The sequence below is a fragment of the Prosopis cineraria genome, unplaced genomic scaffold (assembly GCF_029017545.1).
Source record: "Prosopis cineraria cultivar Desert tree isolate PC_DT_omini unplaced genomic scaffold, ASM2901754v1 PC436, whole genome shotgun sequence".
Classification (NCBI taxonomy): domain Eukaryota; kingdom Viridiplantae; phylum Streptophyta; class Magnoliopsida; order Fabales; family Fabaceae; genus Prosopis; species Prosopis cineraria.
The window spans coordinates 2,431-27,799 of record NW_026555761.1 but is presented as its reverse complement, the minus strand read 5'-3'; the positions used below and the strand labels follow the sequence as shown (position 1 = coordinate 27,799).

General features: G+C 33.2%; 1 protein-coding gene and 1 pseudogene across 1 annotated transcript; both read right to left on the bottom strand.

Moving 5' to 3' along the window:
- Positions 1 to 2,148: 2,148 nt before the first annotated feature.
- On the bottom strand, positions 2,149 to 4,654 carry LOC129297098 (tricyclene synthase TPS4, chloroplastic-like). The gene is made up of 7 exons (XM_054935478.1): positions 4,436 to 4,654; positions 4,025 to 4,295; positions 3,552 to 3,930; positions 3,208 to 3,426; positions 2,929 to 3,067; positions 2,575 to 2,823; positions 2,149 to 2,451 (listed from the first exon to the last, which is right to left on the bottom strand). Exons 1-7 carry the CDS (start codon positions 4,652 to 4,654, stop codon positions 2,149 to 2,151), a joined length of 1,779 nt encoding a protein of 592 aa, XP_054791453.1.
- A 13,173-nt stretch (positions 4,655 to 17,827) lies between these two features.
- On the bottom strand, positions 17,828 to 21,218 carry LOC129297099 (tricyclene synthase EBOS, chloroplastic-like; annotated as a pseudogene).
- Between the last annotated feature and the right edge of the window lie 4,151 nt (positions 21,219 to 25,369).

Here is a 25,369-nt window from a genome sequence, read left to right as displayed (position 1 = left end):
TTACGCTGTTCTAAGGCCCAATTAGTCTGGATGATGGCCCCTTGACAACTCGAATCGATCCCTCATGGAGATCACTGTCGTAAGGTTGCATTTTAAAGACATGGGACTAATTAACAAATGTTACGTTTAGCAGAAAAGGCTAATCCTCGACAATGAAGTAAGATTCAAATTCTCACTAAGAGGCTAATCACGTTTAGTGTCTGCCCGTTCATCGAACAAGATTACTTTCAATGGACAATATCTTTGCACAATTAAAAAAAAAAAAAGACATGAGACTACTTTTAGATTATTACAATTAAAAGTGAATTTGTATGTAAAATTAATGAAAAGGGTTATATTAATTTTTTTTTGTATATCTATGATGTGTATAATACTATTGCATTTAATCCATGGTATGTAAAATATTTTACATTAATTGAGCAGTCGAATAATTATGGATCTTTAACTCATAATTATAGGTTATCGCGATCGGTGAAGTTTGTAATCACGAATCTAGTTCTGAGAGCTTATAAAGTTTAAAACCAGAACAGGCTGATCATTATTCATCAAAGAGCTAGAGGAGTTGCATGATGACCATGTCTCAATAATGCATGAGGAATCATGGCCAGGTTTCATAGCCGTCGGTACGTGCAATATATTTTTGATAGTGGATCCCATAATGCTTCCATCTTTATTTGTCTCCTTCCAGCGAACCCTGACCTACATATCTGTTGGCTCGCGTCAGCATATTCTCCAACTTAATACATCTCTACCTCTGCCTACAACTTCAACAACAATATATTCATGATAATAATCCAGCAACATCAGGTGAATGACAGGGATCAATAATTATAAACAGAGCAGTAGCCATGTCTATAGCTCTGATGATAATGGCCTCGTTTCCTGGAGTTAAAACTGTAGGAACAGTTCAATCATCGTATATGAGGCTGTTGCTTCCCTACCATCCTCCACGAATTGATGCCGAATAACATGTTTTCAAAAGAAGTCTTTTTTTAAAAAAATTATTTTGTTTTTTAAATTCTAAATTAAAAACATTTTCAAATTAATTTAATCAAATAGATTTTTTTTTTGTATCTTGAAAAATGAATTTTAAAATATGGTTTATAAAATCGTTTTTAAAAATAAAAAGAGAACAAAATAAAACAAGCCAAACTTTTTTTTTTGAGCAAAAAGCCTAAATTTTTTTCACTTTGATTTATTTTAGCATTCTGATTTTCTTTGTTGGCCACAAAAAGGTTTCATGACTTCATCCCTCTGATTGTGGCTGATCTTGTGAACAATAATTGAGATGAAGAGTGGGGCAACAGGCAGCAGCGTACGTGGATGGCATTTTCGGCCACTAGAGCCACGATGCCAATCATCACACTTCCCTAACGGAAGATTCCTTTAATTTTCATCCGCTTATATATGCCCGAGAGAAACAAATAGAGACGGTGAAGAAATAAAATAAACGCAGAAAATTCTAGATACTTTTGGCGGTGTCAGAAGAAGGATTGGGAAGCGTGAAGAATGAATGGCGTAACTGGCTTAGTGCTCGTATCGATGGGTAGCTTCAGATGTTGTAGCGTGCGGCGAAGAAAAAGAGCGCGTGATGAGAGAGAAAAGATGAAGTGATGTGAGGGGGGTCGAGGTAAAAGTTACGAGGAGAAGTCGAGTGTTTGTGAATATGGTAAGTTGAGTGAGTAATAAAAATATATTTTTAATTAAGTGCCTCTCTTTTTACATTCTCAAATCTCAATAAATTTTTTCCCGTAATTTTTCGCTCTAATAATTAATTGACCAATAAGATTCATTTATTTAGTGAAGCCATAATAAATTAATTAAATTAAATAATAACTGATCTCGCAACTGATAATGAGTGATATATGTAGTTTCTTGTTACAGTCAGTTTAGGTTAATATTTTCAAACGTTATGATAATTCCAAATTGATTAGACGAAGGATTATTTATCAGTTTTATCTTTCAATTTATTGCATTATCAAGAAACACGGAACGGTCTTTTTAAAGAAAGCCACTTTGTTATCTAGCTACTAGTATTTAGTATACAATAATAGTTTTTTTTTTCAATCTTTAAGTTTGATTCGCATATGCAAAACACAGCCAATGTAATTCCCCAAACATATAGAGGATCAAGTAATTGGAGGCCTATTAATTCTCAGGAAGCTTAATGGGTTCAACAATTAATGATCGAATCCGGTTCTTGGATGCAGCATCCGGGGCTCCATGTCCATCTCCATACTGGTAGGTGCAATGGGAAACTCTCGCGAGATTCATTGCTGTTTCTACAAAAGCTTTAGAAAATTCAGACCCCATTCCTCTTTCTTTGTTCATCTTCCTCCACGTCTCGTCCACCAAATTGCGCACGTATTTGTATCCATTCTCTTCAGTGGCCCCACTTTGACGCATGTAACATACTATCGAATTTGCTGCCTCACCTCTCTCTAACTCCGCCTGCACCCAAAAACATTATCAAAGACCATAATTAAAACAATATAATGACCCCATCACCTGCACCCAAATGAAATTAATGTATGACGGCATAGCAAATATTCAGATTGACAGGGGATAGGTCACCTTTGATGTGCCTAGATCGTTGCACAGTCGAAATATGATGGAAGGGCAACGCAAGAGGTCATGATGGGGGTCCAAGGATTGAAGTGACTCCTTTGAGAAATTGTGATGGAGAAAGAAATAAGCATGGGTGAGAATTAATACTCCTGAAACTGACATCCATGCGTTTTCGAAGTAGTCATTGAAGGAGGGTATATGTTTGTCATAAGACCACCTGGCTTCTTGTAGGAATGCTTTCAATGTTTCTGACCACTTTAAATTAATATCAAGAAAAGACCATTTAATTAGTTTCACACTGAAATAGTGTTTAACATGTGATATATGTTTGTTATGAAATTGTTTTCGTTGAGTACTCACTGCTCTGGCCAGGTAGGGTAGGATGGTGTGTCCGTGCTCTTTCAGTGCCTCATACGTCATTTCATTGACAGTGTTGTACAGGGCTAGGAAACACACCTTCATGTACTCTGGTAGAACATGTATTGCATTGATATCCCACCTGAAACAACGAAAGAAGAATTCATCATATAATGTTATTAGGATCCTATTATCCTAACATAGTTGGTTTCTACTTATACATTTCTTCCAACCAATGGGAATATATGTAAAATAAAGTTAAACATATAGGAGAGAACCAACCTTTCAACAGCGGCAGTAAAAAGCTCAAGTTCATCCAAAGTGCCATAAACATCATAGACGTCATCGATTGTGGTAATAAGACAAGTGACTTTGGTCAAAGCTTTGCGAAGCTCACTATATTGAGGTTCGGACGCCATCCCGACGGCCCAAAAGAAGCACTCCATTAGCCTGTCCCTGCTGAAGCTCAACTTTGATGCCAGTCCCATCGCCTTCCACCACCTATAATAATAAACACATGAAAGAAGCCAATTTTCTCTTTTGAGCCTTTTACAATTTGATTGGCACTAATAAAATGTATATGGGGAAATGACTCGATCATATATGAATATGATGAATTGACTAGCCTTGACATTTCTTGGAGATCCCTTTGAAGTGATGACTGCACTATGTTAAAATCCAGTCTGGCAGCTTCTAGAAGCATCTTATTGGCGTCTTTTCTTTTTCTGTACGCTTCTATGTACCATCTGGCTTCTAACCTTCTAGTTCTGTGATGCAGTGGAAGGTCCAGAGCGTGGCCAATCGCCTGTCCTAACTGATGATCGTTGCTTAGATGTTCCTTCATGTCTCCGAGATGAATGGCGGCGAAGGCCCTGGCCTCCTCCAAAATGTCTTCTCCTTCGTATCCCAGAAACGTTGCCTCGTACAGACTCAACATCCCTCCCCCATCTTTGCCAAGGCATGCCTTGAAATTGCCGTTTTGGTCCTTGAAACTCGCAAATATATCTGCGTTGCTTGATTTATGCGAGATGTAATTATAAAAACCCCACAAGGAGAGCCATATAGATAAACAGTAACGTCAACAATAGATGGACAGTACCTGGGGAGACATGATAGCCATGATCTCTGAGGAGTCTGAAGGTCAACGCAGCTTCGTGCAGGCTTATGCACTGTTTTGTCTGACTACGTTTTTCCCAAGTGATGAGACTATCAAGAGCGGCTTTTACCTCGTCGTCAAAGTGATAACCAAGGCCTAAGCGTTGGATGTCGTCAATGAGCTCAAGTTTTGCCAGTCGCTGGGCATTTTCATCCACGATCATCCCCCTCACGTCGTCGAGCAGCTTCCTTTCTCTGTGTTGGTTCTTTTCATCCTATAACAACAAGTACTGTGAATTCTTTGTGGTAATATATAATCGAAGATCATGAAGAACGTTCTTAGTTGTGAATTCCTGAAGCAAGGAGGGAGTAGAGTAATGAAGGGAGAAAGTGGATATTGAAATATATTACGTACCGTAAAACCATTGTTGAGGGACTGGAGGAAGTCATGAGTCCAGAGAGTAGGCTGGTAATTGGCTGAGTTTCTTAGAGACGAGGGAGGGAGGGAAAGGGTTTGTTGGCTGGCGACGCATTGAAGCCTTTGAAAGGAAAGAGGCCCTTCGTGTTCGTGGTGTTTCCTAAAACCAGGTGAGATGAAGCAGGAATTGGCCGAGAACGCCCTAGCTAAGGCCATACTTCTTGCTAATTGCAAGTGAATGTACTAGCTAATGATGCTTTCAGTTTGCTAATGTTAACTGCTTGCGTCCCTTAACTGTGAAGGGCTTGTTATCTATATAGCACTTTCCCGAACCTGTAGTCTCCACAGAAAATATGCGCATGCACGCTGATTTGATTTTTCATTAGTAGTTATTAATTTGCTTGTCACGTGTTATCGTTCAGTTTATAGTTTCGCTTTGGCGCGTACTAGGCACGTACTGCGTTGGATTGCTTTGCAAATCCGAAAGACGATGTCTTAAGAGGGAGTAGTGTCAGCCAGTAATGCAAAGCGGGTGTCATTTCATTGGATGGGGGACTCAACTTCAACACTGAAAGCAATTTTTTTTTTTCGACTGAAAGGAAAGTATTCAAAATGAAAAGAGATTACATCAAAATATTTATCCTCTTAAAACGCTATTATCGTGCACTGCCTCTTGGAGTAAAGTTGGGGATGATTAAAGGTAAAAAAAACTAACATGTAATCTATCAATAAGCTTAGCAAAATAATCAGTATAGGTATTAGAGTCTCTACTAACATAACAGATAAATATACTTTAATCTCTGTGAAACGAAAATCGAGCATCGTTAATTACATCTAGAAAAATATGTAAGTCCTTACATCCTTTAGTAATCGAACTACTAACATTATGGATAAATATACTCTAACCTTTGTGAAACAAAAATCAAACATCTTTAATTACGTCAAGAAAAAGATGTGAGTCATTACATCCTTTAGTAATCAAATTAATAGCATCAATATAATCACCGAACATATCAACATTATACAAATTGATATCCTAGCAAAGAAGCAAACCATGACAATCATAGGTAGAACAATAGTAAGTTTGCAGCTAAAACATTTGACACAATTATCTTGAGGGTTTCAAATGCCTCCACCACATCCACTAGAAAACAATTTCAATTGCTCTGTAGCATATGCCACTTTAACAACTTATATTTAATTTCAAATTAAAAGTGGTTGGGGATTTCAATTTTGTGACATGAAGGTATCAATTTAATTTATACTAATAATTTAGATTACTTGTTCCAATCTTGTTTATAAGTCAAAGAGAAGGTTTTTTAGTTTTATTTATAAGTATACCATTAAATTTTTATCATAATTTTTTCTTTTACCTTCTATTAAATATTAGTGGGAGAAAATATTTATATTTAATATGATAAAATTGAAAACTTATTAAATTTTTAGATAAAGTTAATGAATTTTGTTCATTCCATTAGAATATATTTGAAATAACTTATAAACAACAATAACAATAAATCTTATTCCATTAAGTGAGGTCGGTTACATAAATTATATGATACTATTATGCTCTATCATTTATTAAGCTTTTAAAAATATTGTTAATTAAAATGTCTCTCCTAACAACCTCCAAAAGTATTTTCTTTAGTCTTTCTCTACCTTTCTTAACAGAGTTCAAATCATTTGCTTTATTCTTCTCATAGGTGCCTCTTATAGTCTTCTTTATACATATTCAAACCACCTCAAACAATTTTTTATTATTTTTTCTTCAATAGTTGCAACACTCACTTTTTTTGTATTTACTCATTTTGAATTTTGTCTTTCTATGTATATTTGTACATTCATCTTAATATTCTTATTTTTGTTACTTCAATTTTATACTTTTGTTATAATGTTCATCCGTTTATTTTATTTTATTTTATTTTTTTCGCCAGCAGAAATTGTAAGATCCGTCCTCCAGGGGCACTGGTCCATTCATTTCACAATATCCACGTGCGACGCGAAGAAAAATTATCAGCGCGGGCAGAGCATTGTCAAGTGGGTCCACCTTCGCCGTCCTTTACATAGTCCTGCGACGGCAAATGAAAAACGGAATCATCGAGGAATTTGATTCATCTGGCCGAGAAACTGTATCAGTTTATCTTGAAATCTAAACTTCTAATCTTGTGATATGAATTTATGTTAAATAAAAATACTAAAAATATTTTTTAAAATACCCATAGAACTGCAACTAATGATCATGCTGATGTTTTACCCCATCAGACTGGTACTTAATTTTCCTCAAAACATTGCTTGGATTTTTATTTTATTTTATTTTATTTTATTGAATTTTCAGCATTTCGGAAATCTAGAGCCATATTTTAAAGTCTAAACAAAGATAAGAGGTGATAGCGTATTGGGAACACGTTGGGATTTAGGAAAATAAAAGGGCTAAAGGTATGGCATGAGTGGCTATATATCGAGATGGTATAGTGCTCCTTTGCCAAAGATCTGGTTCCAGCCTACGTGTGTATAACCAATTCCATGCAATGGGCTCAAATATTATATCAATATTCCAATTTCCAAATTCACACAAGCGTTCCCAAAATTTATAAACCTACATGCCTTTTGACACCGGATTTGCCAAAATTCTATTTCAAGTAGAGGATGAAGCTTGTCTTTGGTAAAAAATAATAATAATAATAATAATAAGAGAGAAGCATTCCACGTGGATCGGAATTGAAAGCTCGTTCAGCTTCACGGCCATTGTTGGAGCCTCCAGTTAATTCGGTAAAAGACTAAGTGGCCATTGTTGGTAACATTTAATGATTTAATCCTAACTTTTAACTAAATATCTCAACATGCATAGTTGATTAGCTAAAAACAATTCAATCCCTAGAGTTTTGAGCCGGGGCAACTCAATTTATAGTTTCTCTATTTAGAATAATTTAATTCTTTTATTTCTTTCAATCAATAAACTATAAGGTTTGTTCTTAGTTAAAATTTGAGAATAAAATTAATAATTGAAAAAAATAGTTCTGGGAATAAAAAAATATATATTTTTCTTGCATTTTTTATATACGACATAAAGTTTAAAAAATGAGTTGCATTGTTAATAACTTTTGCAATGAACTAATCGGGGCTGCTAATAAATGTTACCACATAGATATATTGGAATATTGGTTGCTAATATTTTAATTAAATTAGCAAAATGTTATGGGTCTTACATTAAATAGCCTTACTTGATAAATGTGATTTATAAGTTTAAGAGACCATCCCACCTAATAAGTTATTTCTTATGATTCAAAATATAAGTATTTCTCCTTAATTAATCTTAATTCAAAATATAAACAATTCAGTATATGTAAAAAGAATTTAATTTTATCTCTTGTATTTATTAACCTAAATTTTTGTATAAATATTTCTCTCACTCATTACGAAGTACTTTGTAATTGGAAGTCGAGGTAAAAATAATAATAATATTTTTTTATGAACATAAAAACTTTATCAATGTGCAAATTTTTTCTAAAAACTACTAAAGGATCGAAAGGGGATAATTTTTTTGGAATAGACTCTCTTGTGAAAAAGTCAATCTTTTTTAGAGGGGAAAATCTAAAAGGCCTTAGGGCTTTAGCTTGTTTGGTTTTTGTTTTTCTAAAAAAATAAAAAATTCGTTTAAACAAGTGTTTTAAATTTAATTGTTTTTAAAATTGTTCTTATTTTTTGTTTTAAAAATTAAAAAATAGAAACATCTTAAGACTGTTTTTGTTTTATTTTTTAAAATACAGTACATTTAATTATTAAAAACTATAGTCACCTCAACTAATCATTATCATAAGCTACCACCATTAATTGCCAGCAACATCATTATAAACCAATTTTTTAATGCTAAATTTTTTTAAAATTAATATATTTTCCTTTTCTTTTAGTTTGAAAAATAATTATTAAAAATTGATTTATAAAATATTTTTTAAAAGAAAAATAGATAAAAAAATTAACAAACTCTTAAGGCTAGGTTTTTTGTATTTTTGGAACCCAAAACTAATTAATTAGGGATAATTGAATTGTAAAATTTGGTCACATGTTGATGGTGACAAAACATGCAAAAGAATAATTGCATGTGCATAAATTTAAAAAGAGATTTAATTACGGTATCCTATATTCTTCTAGATGACTTTGATCTTTGATTTGATCAAAAGTATATTTAATGGCCAAAAATATAAGCCAGTCACAACAACACAAATTAGTATTTAAGTTTGTGTTGAGAGAAGTGTATAAAATTTAAATATACGTCGTCTGTTTAAAAATATAATATAATTAGCAATATTGTTGACGGGGATCAAAGTCCTCACAAGAAATTAACTTTAGAGTTATCATGTTTTTAGTGAATTAGCAATATTAAGATATTTAGAGAATAGTAACTGGAGGACAGACGAAAGAGGATGAAAAATGAGATGAGTGGGTGCCTGTAGTCCCGTATTTGTTTTGTTGTCAGCGTGGCCCCACTACCACCGTCGTTCACAAGTATCCTATCTTGTGGCTTCCTGTCCGTCGTTCAAAACGTGTAACTATAACGCAGGAAACACAAAGCCAAAAGCTGCTGGCTTGCCTCGATCAGCAGCTCAATGAAGTTAAGTTGATGGTTGGTCCACTACTTTAAAATATCTCCTTATTTAATAATTATTTTAAAAATTATTTGATAATTTTTAACCTTCAAATAATGGGGCGTCATATATTTATTTAATATTTTTTAACCGTCAAATATTTTAAAAATTATTTAACGGTTATTTTAAAATAAAATAACTGTCAAGCAATCACTTAAATATTACCATATATTGCAGCAATAAAATAACCGTCAATAATTTAGTAATATTTGATGGTTACTTTGTAACAACTATCAAATATGTGTTTTGCAAATTCTATATGCCAAATACTTGATGGTTATTTTGAAATAACTGTCAAGTAAATTTATACTTGACGTTTCTTTCTAAATAACCATCAAGTATTTATAATGTATTTTTTTAAAAGTAAAAAGTAGCCCCCTATAAATACAAAGCAATCAAATATATATACTAACCAGCCAACAATAAAAATAATTGAATCATTATTTACATTAAAATTATAATCCAAATATCTTTAATTTATCTTATATCTACCTATACTTTAAACCTAATGCCATAAAAAAATCTATAACTTTATCTACTTTACAAGTTAAAATTTTAAAATTAATTGGCCTCAGACATAAAATTGACCAAAAAAATAAATGTGTATATCAAAACTAATTGGGCCTAACCACTACTGCTATCCACATGTTAAACACGGCCTGAGCTACCTCTTCGAGGGTTTCCTCTATATGTGCAGCTGCATACCGAACACGGTAGGCATTCTTGAAGTACTGTATGTAAAGAGTTACAACAAGTTTAAGTTAATAGCTATCTAACAAAAATTGTTAAAATGTACAATTTAAGTATCATTAAATTTAATATATACCTTGTTAGGTAATGTGGTAGGAGCATGAGTAATAATGTCCTTCAAGAATCTCATCAAGCAACAGCCACAGTCATTGCTCTGATTTGGCTGGAGTGGACATTGTGAAAAAAAATCACATATCAATAAAATAATAGTTAAAAGGCCACGGTTTGTTAATTAAAAACTCAGTCCATTAGGTTTGCCTTAACTGTGACTCATGTCTCACAAGATTCCAATGCCCTTAAGCTTGGGGACAAGGTCTTATTGGTCGCAGTACAATACAAGACCACAGCTTTAAGAAGAAAATAAATAATAAATGTTAGAAATTTAATATATATGGATATTAAAATAACAATTGATAAAAATTCAACTTACTTATTAAAAAGTTCTACCATATCTGGCTTGTTGCTTGGTTCTCTGTTAAGAGGATTGAGATACCAAATTTTTAAAGCAACAAGGTTAACTACAATAAGTATCCAGTGCCCCCTAATAAGAAATAACAAGTGTTATCAAATAAGTAAATATAAAAAATATTTATTTGTACCAAAAGTAGCTATAAAGTGGCTTACCCTTGGCAGTAAGGAGCAAGAAATAAAGTATCATTGCTTGCTCCCCTATCCTTAAATTGATCTGAAAGCTGCCTTGCTTGATTTTCAAGAGCTTCTTTTGTAATTCCATTATAGGCAGAAGCAAATTTTCAACAAATTCATATAATGCCCAATAGTAAATTAATTTTCATATAATCTTAAATTTAATTTCATAACTAACAAAGAACTAAAAACCAAAGCCTATATACATTCAATCACAAATCATAAGTCTAATGAATAAAAAATTTATATTCCAATTGCTGATTCCAATCAACTCCTTAATTACAATCAATTGACAATAATATCACAAGGAAGAAGGATAGGCCAACTTACTTAAGAAAGGCAGAGCATGAGGATGAAGAAGAAGAGCAGGGGAAGGAGGAAAGAAGATAACTCACGTTTATACTGATGAAAAGAAAGTAGGAAAATTTGAAGTCAGATTTACCCTAAATACTAAACCCAAAAATAAATTAGATAGATGAAGGAGAAATTAAACTTACATATGAAAAACGGAGAATGAATCCAAAATGGTCGAAATAAAGACTTGAATGAACGAACAACCCACAAACCCCAAAAAATGGAACCCACGAGCAAAGCCCAAGAAGAATCGAGTCTAAGTCTGTGTTTTTAGGTAGTTTCAGTGACAAAAAATGATTTTTGAGCGCTCTGGGTGTTTTTTAAAAATGTTCGAGTCACAAAAATGTAAAAATGAAAGATTCTGGAGCGTAAATTTAAAAGGCAATACTTGAAGGTTATTTTTATGGTATTGAAACTCAGACCGGACTGGCCGGGTCAACCCGAAAACCAGTGACCTGGTCCCTTGTCCAGTCTGGGTTTACTCCTAAACTAGTGAGGGAATGAACTGGTGTAATTCGGTCAACCCAAATTCTTCAACCTAGTATAACCCGGTTAACCCACTAACCCAGTGGGTTAACTGGATTATTATTTTTTCAGATAAAACCTCTAAAATGATGTCGTTTTAGGAAATTTTTTTTCATTTTTGATTTTTCAGAGTGCTAAGTTTAGAAATAAGATAACAAAAAAAAAGTGAAACTAAAGTCAAAAAGTGAAAAATTAGATGTAGAGTATGTTAAGTCCAATTTAAATTTTCAGACAGCATTTAGTTCGGCCTTTTATCTGTGTCTCTCCTCTCTCGCCCTAACCTAATCAGCATCTCTTCTCTGATTTAGTCTCTGTCTCTTCTTTAGGCTCCACCTTTATCTCTGTCTCTTCTCCAACTCTATCTCTGTCTCTGCTATTTCCATCTCTTCTCCAGCTCAATCTTTGATTGTCCATCTCTTTTTCAACTCAATCTCCATCTCTTCTCCAGCTCTATCTCCATCTCTTCTCTAGACTTTTGAGATTGAAGAGTTGTAATTGTAATTATAGATATTTAAAGTGTTGTATTTTATTACTGTTAGACTTTTGAGTGGTTGGATTTGGTTGAATGTTTTTATAATTAATGTCTTTTTATTTAAATTGTATTATTTTAATCATGACCGGTTTGGCACCGATTCAACCCCCGATTCAACCCTAATTGAACCACTAACTCGTGATCTAGTGTTATGATCGGTTCAATGATTAGTCCGATTTTACGTACCTTGGTGTCATCCTCTTCCCTTAAAAAATCTACAATTATTAACTTGTTTTGACAATCAAAATGTCTATTCTTCCCCGTTCAAAAAACTTTGAATAATTAAATACAAACATATTTAAATAAATAATTTAAAATATTTATTTTAAATTAATGTATTTAAAAAATAAATATAAATTATATTGACTAATTTATGTTTTATTATATTAAATTTTTATATCTATATGTTTGAAGTATTATTTTTATCAATTTATCCATTTAATTTTTTTCAAAAAGAACAAAAGGATAGCCATAAATTTAACATTTTTAAAATGGGCGATCAACCAAATAAGGATAGCCCCCCATGATTCAAAATATTTGTTAAATTTATTTGCATGTTAAAATTAATTTTGACCCCTATATAATACAGTTTTGCATTTTGGCCCTTCTTGATTGGGTTCAGAAATCAGGATCTGCCCCTGTCCCTATGATCAACAAAAACATAGTTATAGGGTATTCCCTATTCTTTTATTTTTTTTTTTCTTTTTTTGTTAAAGCGTATTTTTATTTTCGGCCTCGAACATAGCACAGATCGCGCCCGGCCTGCCTTTCCCCCTCATTTAATGCTGAACTCCAAAGGATAAATCATCAGTAATCACCCCATTATAGGATATACTCTCCTTTAAAAATATAAAATATTTTTAATTAAATTTTATTTTTTAATAAAATAATTATTTACTTTTAAATTAATACTGTCATTTAATATTTACTCCTATATAATGAAATATTTTAATCTAAAATAAATATAAAGTAATTATTTAATAGAGACATTTTAAAAAAATACAATGATTATATTTAAAAAAATAAAAATACCTTATATTTTTTAATATCAAACTCTTCAAAAAATATTTTATATTATTAAACAGAGAGAATAATAAAATTACTTAATCTTGGATTAGTAAAAGTACTTAACTCTTACCAGTCAACAATCACTACTACGAAAACAATTATTTACAACACCTTTTAATATTGGTTATAGAAAAAATCATTGTAAACAAAAAGAGGCGGTGACATGATGGTAATTAAAAGAAATTAATTAATGCCAGTTATGATCACCCTTAAATTTTCCAGAGGCATGCAGTTCTAATTGCCGAATTGAACTCACCAAAACCATCTGCATGTTACTGGCTATGGATGATATCTTCGACTCTTATGGCACTGAAGCCATTAGAAGGTTGATCTGCTCGTCCAGTAATTTTTGGTTATCACTTAAAAAAAATCAACTTGTGATTCAGACTTGATCATATTGTTAACATATATGCTTGTTTACAGGTGGAATCTGGACGTACGTGATAGAGGGGCTCTGCCTGAGTATATGATGATATGCTATATGGCATTGTATAACACTACCAGTGAAATTGCCGATGCTGCAAGAGAGAAAATCATCCTCTTGAGGAAGACGAAGCGAGAAAATACATAAGAGAGCGTATAGGGAAGCTGTGGTGGGAACTAAATAACAGCAATGGCAATGAAGTCTCTACCTTGGTCAATCGTGAAGGCTTCGCTTAACGTAGCAAGAACCGCGCAGGTGGATTTATGGGCATGGAGATAACAAAATCGTGTATAGCGTGGATGATTACGTACAAGCTTTGCTCTTCCAACCATTCTCAAACTACTAGTCCTACATAAATCCTTAATTAATAGAAGAGTGTGTGTGTGTAGGTCCTCTGTAATTGTAAGATTGTTCCACATTCATAGGTAATAAATGTGGTTTGTACAGGAAAAGCTTTTAAAAATACAAGTCATTTTTAATCGAATCTCACTTTTCAATAAAATAGTTACCTATTTTTAAATTAACTATGTCTTTTTATATTTATCCCTATTAATTAAACATTCTACAATAAATATAAAGTCATTCATCAATAGAGATACTTTTAAAAAAAGACAATGATTACTCCTTAAAAAATTAAAAATACCTTACATTTTTAAACATCTAACTCTTCAAAAAATATCACACATTTTTGAACGGAGGGAATATACTTTACCTTATATATTTATTTAGATTGTTTTCAATTAAATCAAAATATGTGAATCTTTTATAAATTATTTATTTAATAATAAATTCTTGTTATTAATTTTATTAATATATTAAGATTCACTTATCATGATTTCATTGAATATAAATATACTAAAAATATAAAATTAAGTATATAAATCTCATCTTATTATACATTCAACCTTGCCGTTGTGATATTGTAATATTGTATAGCATTTCCTTTGTTGATTGTACTTATTTTTGTTGCATTTATTCATGTTTGCCGTTAAGTTGGATTACTTTTTTTTTAAACCACAAAGTTATTATAATAATAATAAATGAATATTATAAAATTATTATTTTAATATTTAATAAATAAATATCAATCTGTTAAAATTTGACCCTTATGAAAAAATAATATAAGCATGATACCCTCCAACAAATGCACTAATTGCTTGACAGCCTTTATTAATAATTTTAATGTATTTATTTTTGACATAGTGCCTCTTGATTGTAGAAATTTTTTATATGCTAATATGACTCATCATGTTGGTTAGCACGATATTTCCGTAGCCTCCCATTAAAAAAAAAAGTATGAGACCATAATAAACCAATAAAACTATTGGTAAAAAATAAATTAATAAAAAATAATAAATTAATAAAACTATTGGTTAGCATGATGATTTGTGTCACTAGTCAAGTGATGGTATTACAAAGAGAGTGTTTGGTTTGAGTGCTGATCACTTGATAAGCACCTGAATCACTCAGATTTTTAAAAATTTTGGACAGTTTAAATTTTAAAAATTTATATTTATATTTATATTTTATATTTATTGTAAAAAAGTTATAAAATTTTAATAAATTTAATTTATCATTAATCTAAACAATACATATTTAATGTGGATAATCTAATTTAATATTAATTTTTTATAATTTTTATAAATTAACTATCCAGATGTATTATGGACTTTTTAAATTCAATAATAAATTTTTTTAGAATTTTTATAATTTTTTATTTAATAGATATAATATTAAAAAATAAAAATAAAGATAATCTTAAAACTAACACTTTAAAAAAATTAAGAAAAAGTTGTAACTTTAAAATTTTAAATTCAGATGGTTCAGAATACATTTCGATAGTTAATTTATAAAAATTATAAAAAAGATTAATATCAAACTGACTAATTTATAATAATTATAAAAAATTTTAAAATTAAATTAAAAAACCTAGATTAAATATGTATTATTTAAATTAATGTTTAGATAGATTTATTAAAATTTTATAATATTTTTATAATAAATGTAAACTAAAAATAAAATCTTAAAATCTGACAGTCTAGATAACCCATTATGTGATCAGCATCAAAATCGGACTTACAGAGAGAAAAGGTGATGTGAAGCAAAAATTGGATCCCGCAAGATTTTATCAATATAAAACATTATTGTTGGCCATTGGTGTATCGCAGGGTAAGAAATTTGGCTTTTATGCATGTTCCTTCTTCAAAACATGACCACCGTTCCGTACAAAAACCTAAATAAATTGCGCTGCTCATCATGATAGTGAAACTCAAACAATTAAAAACTGTTCTTTTTTTTTTTAATTATCAAGAACACCCTTCATTGGTAGGTTGCTAACCGAGAATCCATCTCTGACTCACATGATTTGTGGTGAAAAATGTCTAACTCAATTGTTCAACAACATCACAAACATCCAAAGTTTTTGATTTAATCATCCCAAGTCCAAACCCTTGGACATCAGCTAAATGGAACATGTCCTTAATTAAGTCTTTGTTTGATGTTAACTCTGCCAAAGCAATTTTAGATACTCCAATTTCTTTCTCTAAAAACTTCAATAAGATAATGTAGGGTAAATGTCCTTATTCTCTTTATTTGGGATACTCTTGGCTAACTTAAGATATCAAGATTAATTCTCATGCTAATGAAGATCATTGAAATTTTCTTTGGAAACTAAATTTACCTTCCAAAACTCTTCTGTTTATTTGGAAGTTAATCCATAAGGCAATCCCTATTGGTGACATTCTTTATAATCATCATTTATAGACAAATATTCTTTATAGCTTTGAATGTGAGTGTCCTAAAACTTTAAATCACATCTTCTGTGATGGTCCTTTTTCTAGAGCTGTTTGGTTTTGGGTTTTATCTATCCACTTATCAGCTATATTAGAATATAATTTAATAAACTAGATTCTAAGGGCCTCTAAGACCTTCTTTATTAAGCAAGACTTGGACACCTTAGAGAGTATCTTCACTTTGTTTCATCTTATTTGGTTCAAAAAAAATTTGCTCACTCACAATGAAGCCAAGTGTTCTGTTCGACAAGTTATCAGGTAATTTAATGAAAGTTGTAATTTCCTCAAAAGTGCATGCAATTGGGATTCTAAACATAAAAGCATGACTCCTACCATGATCTATATGAAACTCTTTTATTTGAACAAGTCTTTAATCAACCCAAGAACTGAATCCTCATTGCTTATATAGGGAATAAAGATATGGAAATTCAGAAGAAAAAGGACATCTTACTATCAATGTAATATCCTCTTCAATGAAAAAGAAATTTAGAGCCTGATATTTGAAAAATGTGTTTCCATACCATAAGATCAATTTATGGAATCATGTCTTAGAAGCTTATTAATCTGGATCAAAAACTTCAACCAATCACTTAGGAGACTAGGAGATCAACATTGTACTTTTAAAATTTGCTTCAACAAAGGGCTTAATCAGGGAATCCAAAACATTGTACAAGATATCAATTTCCCCTTGAGGTTTTTTTAACTGCTGTGTTTTTGAGAAGACCAATCATAATCACACATGTCACAATACTCCTCTTTTCTCCTTCCTTATTTTTCCTCTTATTACTTTGTCCTTTTGACTTTGTTTCTCTTTTTTATGTAAATATAAGTTGATTCTTTTACCCAAAAAAACTGTTTTTTTAAAGGTTGGGATTCAAAAAAATTTTACTTATAAAATTATTTCTATGACAAAATGACCATTTATAAGATCACATTTATTTTAAATTCTATATCTATTAAAACAATAATTTATTAAAAATATAAAAAATGAAATTATATTAAATCTAAATTGTTCAGTTTTGATATGGACATACAAGATTGGTGTTCAATGGTAATGAGCAATGAAACTAATTTTGAAGAAACCAGACAAAGAAGTGAACAAACGAACGATATATATATGAACACAGCGAAGGTTAGAAATGACGACCCGATCGCGAAATCTCGATTGTTCATGCGGTAGATGATGGTCTGAGTTTTAATTTTATTTAAGTCACATTTATTGCTTCGCATATTGTCCCAACAAATTAAATTTTCTGGTTTTGCTACGAATCAATCGTTGTCCCCTCATATAATTAAGAGTTGTTTGTATGACGAAGATATTGCTGGAAAATGGATCTAGGATCGACAAATTAAGCTTTGACAGAGAGCGATTCAATTCACGATAGGAGAGTTATCTCCAACGAACATATATATAAGTCACCATTCAAGGAATTTATATTACAATTAATCAATCAAACATAAAAAAAAAATGCCCTGTCTCATAATGTTCGATCTATTACTCAAATCTACTTTTCATGTGTACAAAAAACCAGCCCCATCAGAATTCCGTGCGCCCCCCTGAATATATAAATGATTAGGTAATCATAGGTCACTTATAAAATAACAAAAACCAAAAAGCAAAAAAAGATGATTGCGTGTCTATTTATTCCGAGGCATTTATCTGCCTCCAAGCTTAATGGGTTCGATAATTAATGATCGAACCTAATTACTAGACGTGTCATCTAGGGCTCCATGTCCATCTCCGTATTGGTTGGTGATATGGGAAATTCTTGCCAGGTTAATTGTAGTCTCCACGAAAGCTTTATGAAATAATTCAGACCCCATTCCTCTTTCTTTGTTCATCTTCTTCCAAGCCTTATCCACCAGACTCCGTAGGTATTTGTATACCTTCTCCTCAGGGGCCCCACTTTGATGCATGTAACATAGTATCGAACTTGCTGCCTCACCTCTCTTTAACTCCGCCTGCAAAACCATCATTAGTTAAGACCCTAATTAAAAAATACAATGAACTCATAATCTGTGCTCGAATGAAATTAATGTCCGACTGCATAGGAATATTCAGATTGACAGAGGATAGGTCACCTTGGATGTGCCCAAGTCGTTGCACAGTCGAAAGATAATGGAAGGGCAACACAAGAGGTCATGGCGGGTGTCCAAGGATTGAAGTGACTCCTTTGAGAAATTGTGATTGAGAAAGAAATAGGCATGCATGAGGATTAATACTCCTGAAACTGACAGCCACGCGTTTCTAAAGTAGTCAACGAATGAGGGTAGGTGTTTGTCATGGGACCATCTGGCTTCTATCAGGAATGCTTTCAACATGTCTACCCACTTTAATAATTAAGAAAACACACGTTTAGTACCAAACTGAAATAGTACTCAACATGTGATATGTTCATATCAATGAACTGTCGTATCCATTGTCAGAGAGTACTCACTGCTTTGGTGAGGTAGGGCTGGATATTTTGTCTATGCTCTTTCAGAGCTTCATAAGTCATCTCGTTGATGGTGTTGTATAGAGCAAGGAAACACACCTTCATGTACTCGGGAGAATGTGTATTGCATTGAATATCCCACCTGAAACACCAGAAAATGTATTCATCAAATATTGTACGCACTTAGATGATATATATGTGTGTGTGTATGCCTTTCAACAACAATCATATATGTAACAAAATTTAATTAATTAGGTATAGGAGAAATAAAAAAACAAACCTTTCAACAGTGGCGGTAAAAAGCTCAAGTTCATCCAAAGTGCCATAGACATCATAGATATCGTCAATTGTGGTAATGAGACAAGTGACTTTGGTTAAAGCTTTGCGAAGCTCACAGTATTGAGGTTCGGACGCCATCCCGACGGCCCAAAAGAAGCACTCCATTAGCCTGTCCCTGCTAAAGCTCAACTGTGATGCCAGTCCCATCGCCTTCCACCACCTATAATAATAAACACAAGCAAGAAGCCAATTTTCTCTTTGAGCCTTCTATAATTTGATTGGCACTAATAAAATGTGTATAGGGAAATGAATCGATCATATATGAATATGACGAATTGACTAGCCTTGACATTTCTTGGAGATCCCTTTGAAGTGATAACTGCACTATGTTAAAATCCAGTCTGGCAGCTTCGAGAAGCATCTTATTGGCGTCTTTTCTTTTTTCGTACACTTCTATGTACCATCTAGCTTCTTACGTTCATGTTCTGCGATGCACTGAAGGTCCAGTGTGTGGCCGATCGCCTGTCCCAACAGATGATCATTGCTTTGATGTTCCTTCATGTCTCTGAGATGAATGGCAGCGAAGGCCCTGGCCTCCTCCAGAATGTCTTCTCCTTCGTATTCCAGAAATGTTGCCTCGTACAGACTCAACATCCCTCTGCCATCTTTGCTGAGGCATGCCTTGAAATTACCGTTTTGGTCCTTGAAACTCGCAAATATATCTGCGTTGCTTGATTTATGCGAGATGTAATTATAAAAACCCCACAAGGAGAGCCATATAGATAAACAGTAACGTCAACAATAGATGGACAGGTACCTGGGGAGACATGATAGCCATGATCTCTGAGGAGCCTGAAGGTTAAAGCAGCTTTGTGCAGGCTTATTGTCACGGGCTGAGAGTCTGGCGCAGCACACAGCGCCCGTGCGGCGTCCTGGAGGACCCCATAATCCTCAGGACAAGCCTTACCACGTACGGATCACACTGGTTTCGCCCTGCCATGGGCTCATCAGGGAGGCGGCACTAGCCCCCGACCAGTTGTGCACTCAGTCCGAAGACTGAGGCAGAACACCCCCAATGCTAATGTCGCCCCCTTTACCCATATTGTGCGAGGCTAACCAGCGGACCGTTCATTATCTTGGTCTTTACACGGTCACGGAAATATCATCCGTGACATTCTCCCACACCCAATCTAGCACGCCCTCGTGCTAGGGGAGAACGACTCCGCCCAAGGATCGTACGTACAGTACTGCCACAAACACACCAACTTACTTGCTGAGTGACCACCGAGTCCTGCACTCTTCGGACCCACTCGCACCCGCGAGCCAACAGGAGTGGAGTCGACAACGGCCAACCATCCCGCCCGAGTCCCCACTTTTGGACCCACCTGCTCGGAGGCCTTTCTGGAGCGGTGCCGAGGCCGACCAGTCCCAACGTGGGACCCTACGCGCACACGACAGTAAAGTATGTCCTGCTCTGATACCACTCTGTCACGGGCTGAGAGTCTGGCGCAGCACACAGCACCCGTGCGGCGTCCTGGAGGACCCCATAATCCTCAGGACAAGCCTTACCACGTACGGATCACACTGGTTTCGCCCTGCCATGGGCTCATCAGGGAGGCGGCACTAGCCCCCGACCAGTTGTGCACTCAGTCCGAAAACTGAGGCAGAACACCCCCAATGCTAATGTCGCCCCCTTTACCCATATTGTGCGAGGCTAACCAGCGGACCGTTCATTATCTTGGTCTTTACACGGTCACGGAAATATCATCCGTGACATTATGCACTGTTTTGTCTGACTACGTTTTTCCAAAGAGATGAAACTATCAAGAGCATCTTTTATCTCGTTGTCTAGGTGATAACCAAGGCCTAGGCGTTGGATGTCGTCAATGAGCTCAAGTTTGGCCAGTCGCTGGGCATTTTCATCCACGATCATCCCCCTCACGTCGTCGAGCAGCTTCCTTTCCCTGTGCTGTGCTTTTCATCCTATAACAACGAGTATTGTGAATTCTTTGTGATAATATAATTGAAGATCATGAAGAATGCTCTCAGTTGTGAATTCCTGAAGCAAGGAAGGAGTAGTGTAATGGAGAGGGAAAAAGTGAATATTGAAATATATTACCGCAAAACCATTATTGAGAAGTCATCAGTCTAGAGGGTAGGCTGGTAATTGGTGGAGTTCCTTAGAGACGAGGGAGGGAGGGAAGGGCTTGTTGGCTGGCCATACATTGAAGCCTTTGAAAGGAAAGAGGCCCTCCTTGTTGGTTGCTCTGTTTCCTAAAACCTAGTGAGAGGAAGCAGGAATTGGGCAAGATTAACGTACTCGCTAGGGCCATAGTTCTTTTTTGCTGGTGAATAATAATGCTATACTTTGAATTGCGACTGTTAATTGCTAGCTTGAGTCCCTTAACTAGCTAGGAAGGGCTTGTTATATTACCCACTCTCCCGATTCTGTAGTATATTGGATGACTCTTCATTGAACTAAAATAATAGTAATTAGTATCACATTTTATAGGCACGTACCCTGTATTGTACATGATGATGCAGTTTCTAGCCTTTCTTTAATTTGGTGCTAGGGGTACGTGTAGAGCTGAACTGGAGAGATGATGTCATAGAGGGGGTGTGTCATCCCTAAACGGAAAGCACATATTAGTTCATTAAATATGGTCCAAAACTTGAGCGGATGAAACTTGCATCCGTATTGTGGTGAGCACCCCGTCCTTATCAAGCGTGATTCACATTAAAATGAACTGTTTATTGAAATTAATTTTTAAATAATTTTAATATTGTATTTATTAATGTAAAAATTGTAAGAAAATTTAATATTAAAGCTGAATTTTCTTTTGCCTATCAAGAAAAGAACATTATGGTACTCTCATTACCTCTAACTAGACCTAACCCATCCAAATTTAAATCTTTTTATTTTTATTTTGTATTTATTAAAATAAAAAATATTAAAAAATATATAATAAATATGTTCATCACCAATCTGATTAGTACAGAATTTAAATATATTCTAACAATTTAGATGTAATCTGAATGAATAATCCAGATTTAATATTAATTTTTTATAATTTTCATATTAATAAATATAATATTAAAAAAATACTTAAAAATTAATTTAAATAAATGACAAAGATGATTTCAGAATGAAATGAACATTCAAATTGAGTCACACCTAAAGTGCTCAGCACAGGTGATGCTTTCGATTGCTCATACACCTGAAGATCAGAGTGCGGACGCAAGAAACTTCCATCCAAATCCCTGTTTATATAAAATACTTTCGGTTTATATGACATCATTGTTTATTTCACACACATTTTACCCACATGGCCCCAAAATTGCAGCAACGCGTCGGAAATAGCGGTTTATCCTTTTGTTTAATTTTGGTCTTAATAAATAAGATATATCCTTGCTAGCTTTCTAATTATCAATTTCACATTGTCCGCGCTTGAGAAAAATAATAATTTTAAAAGGAGACCACTATCACGTGATTATCACTACTCTTTACACTGGTTAATGGTGACGTGGTGTATCAAAAATTCCCGGAGAATAACTTAGCATACTTGCAGTCATGATAACTTGTTTGGCCAGCAAATGCATTTCATAATCAAAACAAACCAGAATTACAGAATCCTAAAGAGCAGATTAAAGAAACTGAAAGTCCAGTGAGCAAAGGAAGCAAACAAATCCAAAAGCACAGCAAAACAATCACCGAGACACGTCAGCCAACCTTTGTATTTTGGATTTTTATATTTCTTATTTACAGTCATAATAACAACGTTTGGATTTTGTACTTTTACATTTCTTATTGCCGATGTATTATGTGTGTATAATATGGCGGGCCTTTGTATTCGAACCCATCAAAAAGTTACAGGTTAGTTAGGGAGGTCGTGCTGTGTTTCTGACTTCCGACTAATGACTCCCATATTCTCGTGTATTTGTTTCACTCTGAAATTGAAAACATAGTAAAAAAAGTTTAAATTATAATCCAAAGCTTGAAAATTTTTCCTAATCAATCATAATTTATAAGCTTTATTAGAAGTTGCAATAACATTAATTTGAGTAGATTTTTCCAAATTTTCATCAGCCACAAAACCACAAAATAAAACATAATTAAACATGAAAATATAATTAAGATGCAGAAGTCTAAAGGATAAATAAGAAAATATAACTATTATATTACCAAGCCATGGAAAACCAAGAATCCAATTTAAATACAAATAAAAGCTTCAACATTATTTGGAAGAAGGCTATTTCAATATTTTATGAGAATTCAATTTAATGCTAAAAGAATATCCACTAGTCACTGTAAAGATTAGGATGCTAAGAATATTATATGCCATCATTGAAAGATGAGGAAACCAAGTCAAGTTAATCCTCAAATATTTCAACACATTTAAGTTTTTTCAAGTTATAATTAAGTGTTGCTTCTTCCAAATAAAATTAAATCATTAAGTATCTTTAAAGTTGTCAATCCAAATAATATTAAAAGAAGACATTTAAATATAACAATATTTAAAACCAACAACAAAAGCTTCCATATTGTTATTATCTTCCTCTGATCCCACCAAATCAAAAGTAGCTTGATATGATGATGACGACGATGACATGGGCACATTAAAACTTGATAAACATTCTCCTCCAACACTATTACTAGTAGCTGAAGATTATGATGATCCCACATCTTTATATTTAATTTTTCATTACAATGTATGGGATCAAGTTTTAAGTAAAAACACTTATTTACTATATCAAACTTCATCCTTGAAGAACAATCCTAAGAGAAAAAATGACACATTAATCACTCAAATATTTATCAAACTTGACAAGCTTTCTAGAAATCATATCTCTAATCACATGATCAATATTATCTAAATCTTCTTTTAATTACAACGACACAATATTTGAAATTTTCATGAAATACATGTTAGAAGTTGGATATAATGACTAACTTTGTTATTATTGCAAATGGCTTCAAGAATTTGCACATCTCCTCTGCTCTAGATCACTCTTCACTTTTTGAGAGAATATTTAAAATCGGTATCACATAAAGCTAAATTAGATGATAAGTACATTTTCAAACATTGCATGTGTTGAGTTCTATCTAATTGAGACATCTAATCTCAAGCCTATGGAAATGTCATCCCCTCCATCTTGAACATATTTTTAAAATTTGTCATCCTTGCCTCTGATGCCTTTACATATTTAATTTTTTTCTGAATCTTATATACCATATCAATTGTTACTTTCAAGCCTTCCTGGACTATAAGATTCAAATATGAGTACAAAATCTCACATGAAAAAACTAACTTGAACATATTAAGCCATTTTATAAGTTCAACATATCTTTCAATATATCTTGCACATTATTATTGGCTGAAGCACCATTCAGAGTAACAGAAGACACTTTCTTCTCAATCCCCCAATGTATCAAGCACTCATACACTTTTTTAGCTAATTCATCCCCAGAGTATAAAGGATCTATCTTTGTAAATGAAAGAATTTTGCTATTAAGTTTCCATTTCTCATCAACAAAATGTGTAGTTAAGCCAAGATAACCTTCAGAAGCTATTACACTTCAACAGTCAAAAGTCAAGCATACTCTATTAGGACTATTTGCTATAATCTTTTTCAAATCCTCTTTTAGACAAAGATAGAAATTTCAAAACACCAATCACAACAGTTTTTCTTGTAATAAACCTAAAATTGGGATTCAAATATTTATGTAACCTCCTAACTTGTGCAAACTCACCTGAAGAATAGGGGAGATCATCACGAATGATAGCCATAGAAATTATTTCTTGAACCAATGTCATGAAACTTTATTGTGATTAATTTGTCTGGCTCTAAAATTCAACCTTGATCTATTATACCAGTGCCATGACATGCTGGAATGATAAACATGCATTCACGTGACACGATTATAGTGCCATAATCCCTACCATCAATAGCAAATGATTTTCCACGACCATTACATGTAGCCTTCTCTATTCCATTCAGTAGACCAATTTAACATAAAGCTTTGATACTTTAGATGTACAAGCTTTTGTTTTACCTTTCTTATTTGAATTATCTTGCACAAAAGAGTCAAATTTAGTGGGTTCTAGTTTTTTTACATTAGTTTACTACATGTAGTACTAGCAGATGCCATCCTACAACATTTAATTATTTCAACTAAAGTGAACAAAAAATTGAATTGACCACCAGAAAAAAATTCATTAAAATGAGTTTCAAATAGTAGATATCAGTTAAGTATAGATTTAAAGCAAGCAAATCAAAATTAAAAAAATGCAAAAAAAAAAGTTTCAATATAGCAAAAAGAAAAAACCAAAAGAAAAATTCCAAATACTTAAGGATCTTGATCCAAAAAATCACTTGGCATAACCCATTTGTCATTAGAGAAGGGATGATTTTGAAAAAAACTCAAGCAGATTTGATGAGTTATTTGATTCCATGTGAGCATTAGGATGGGATAATCAATAAA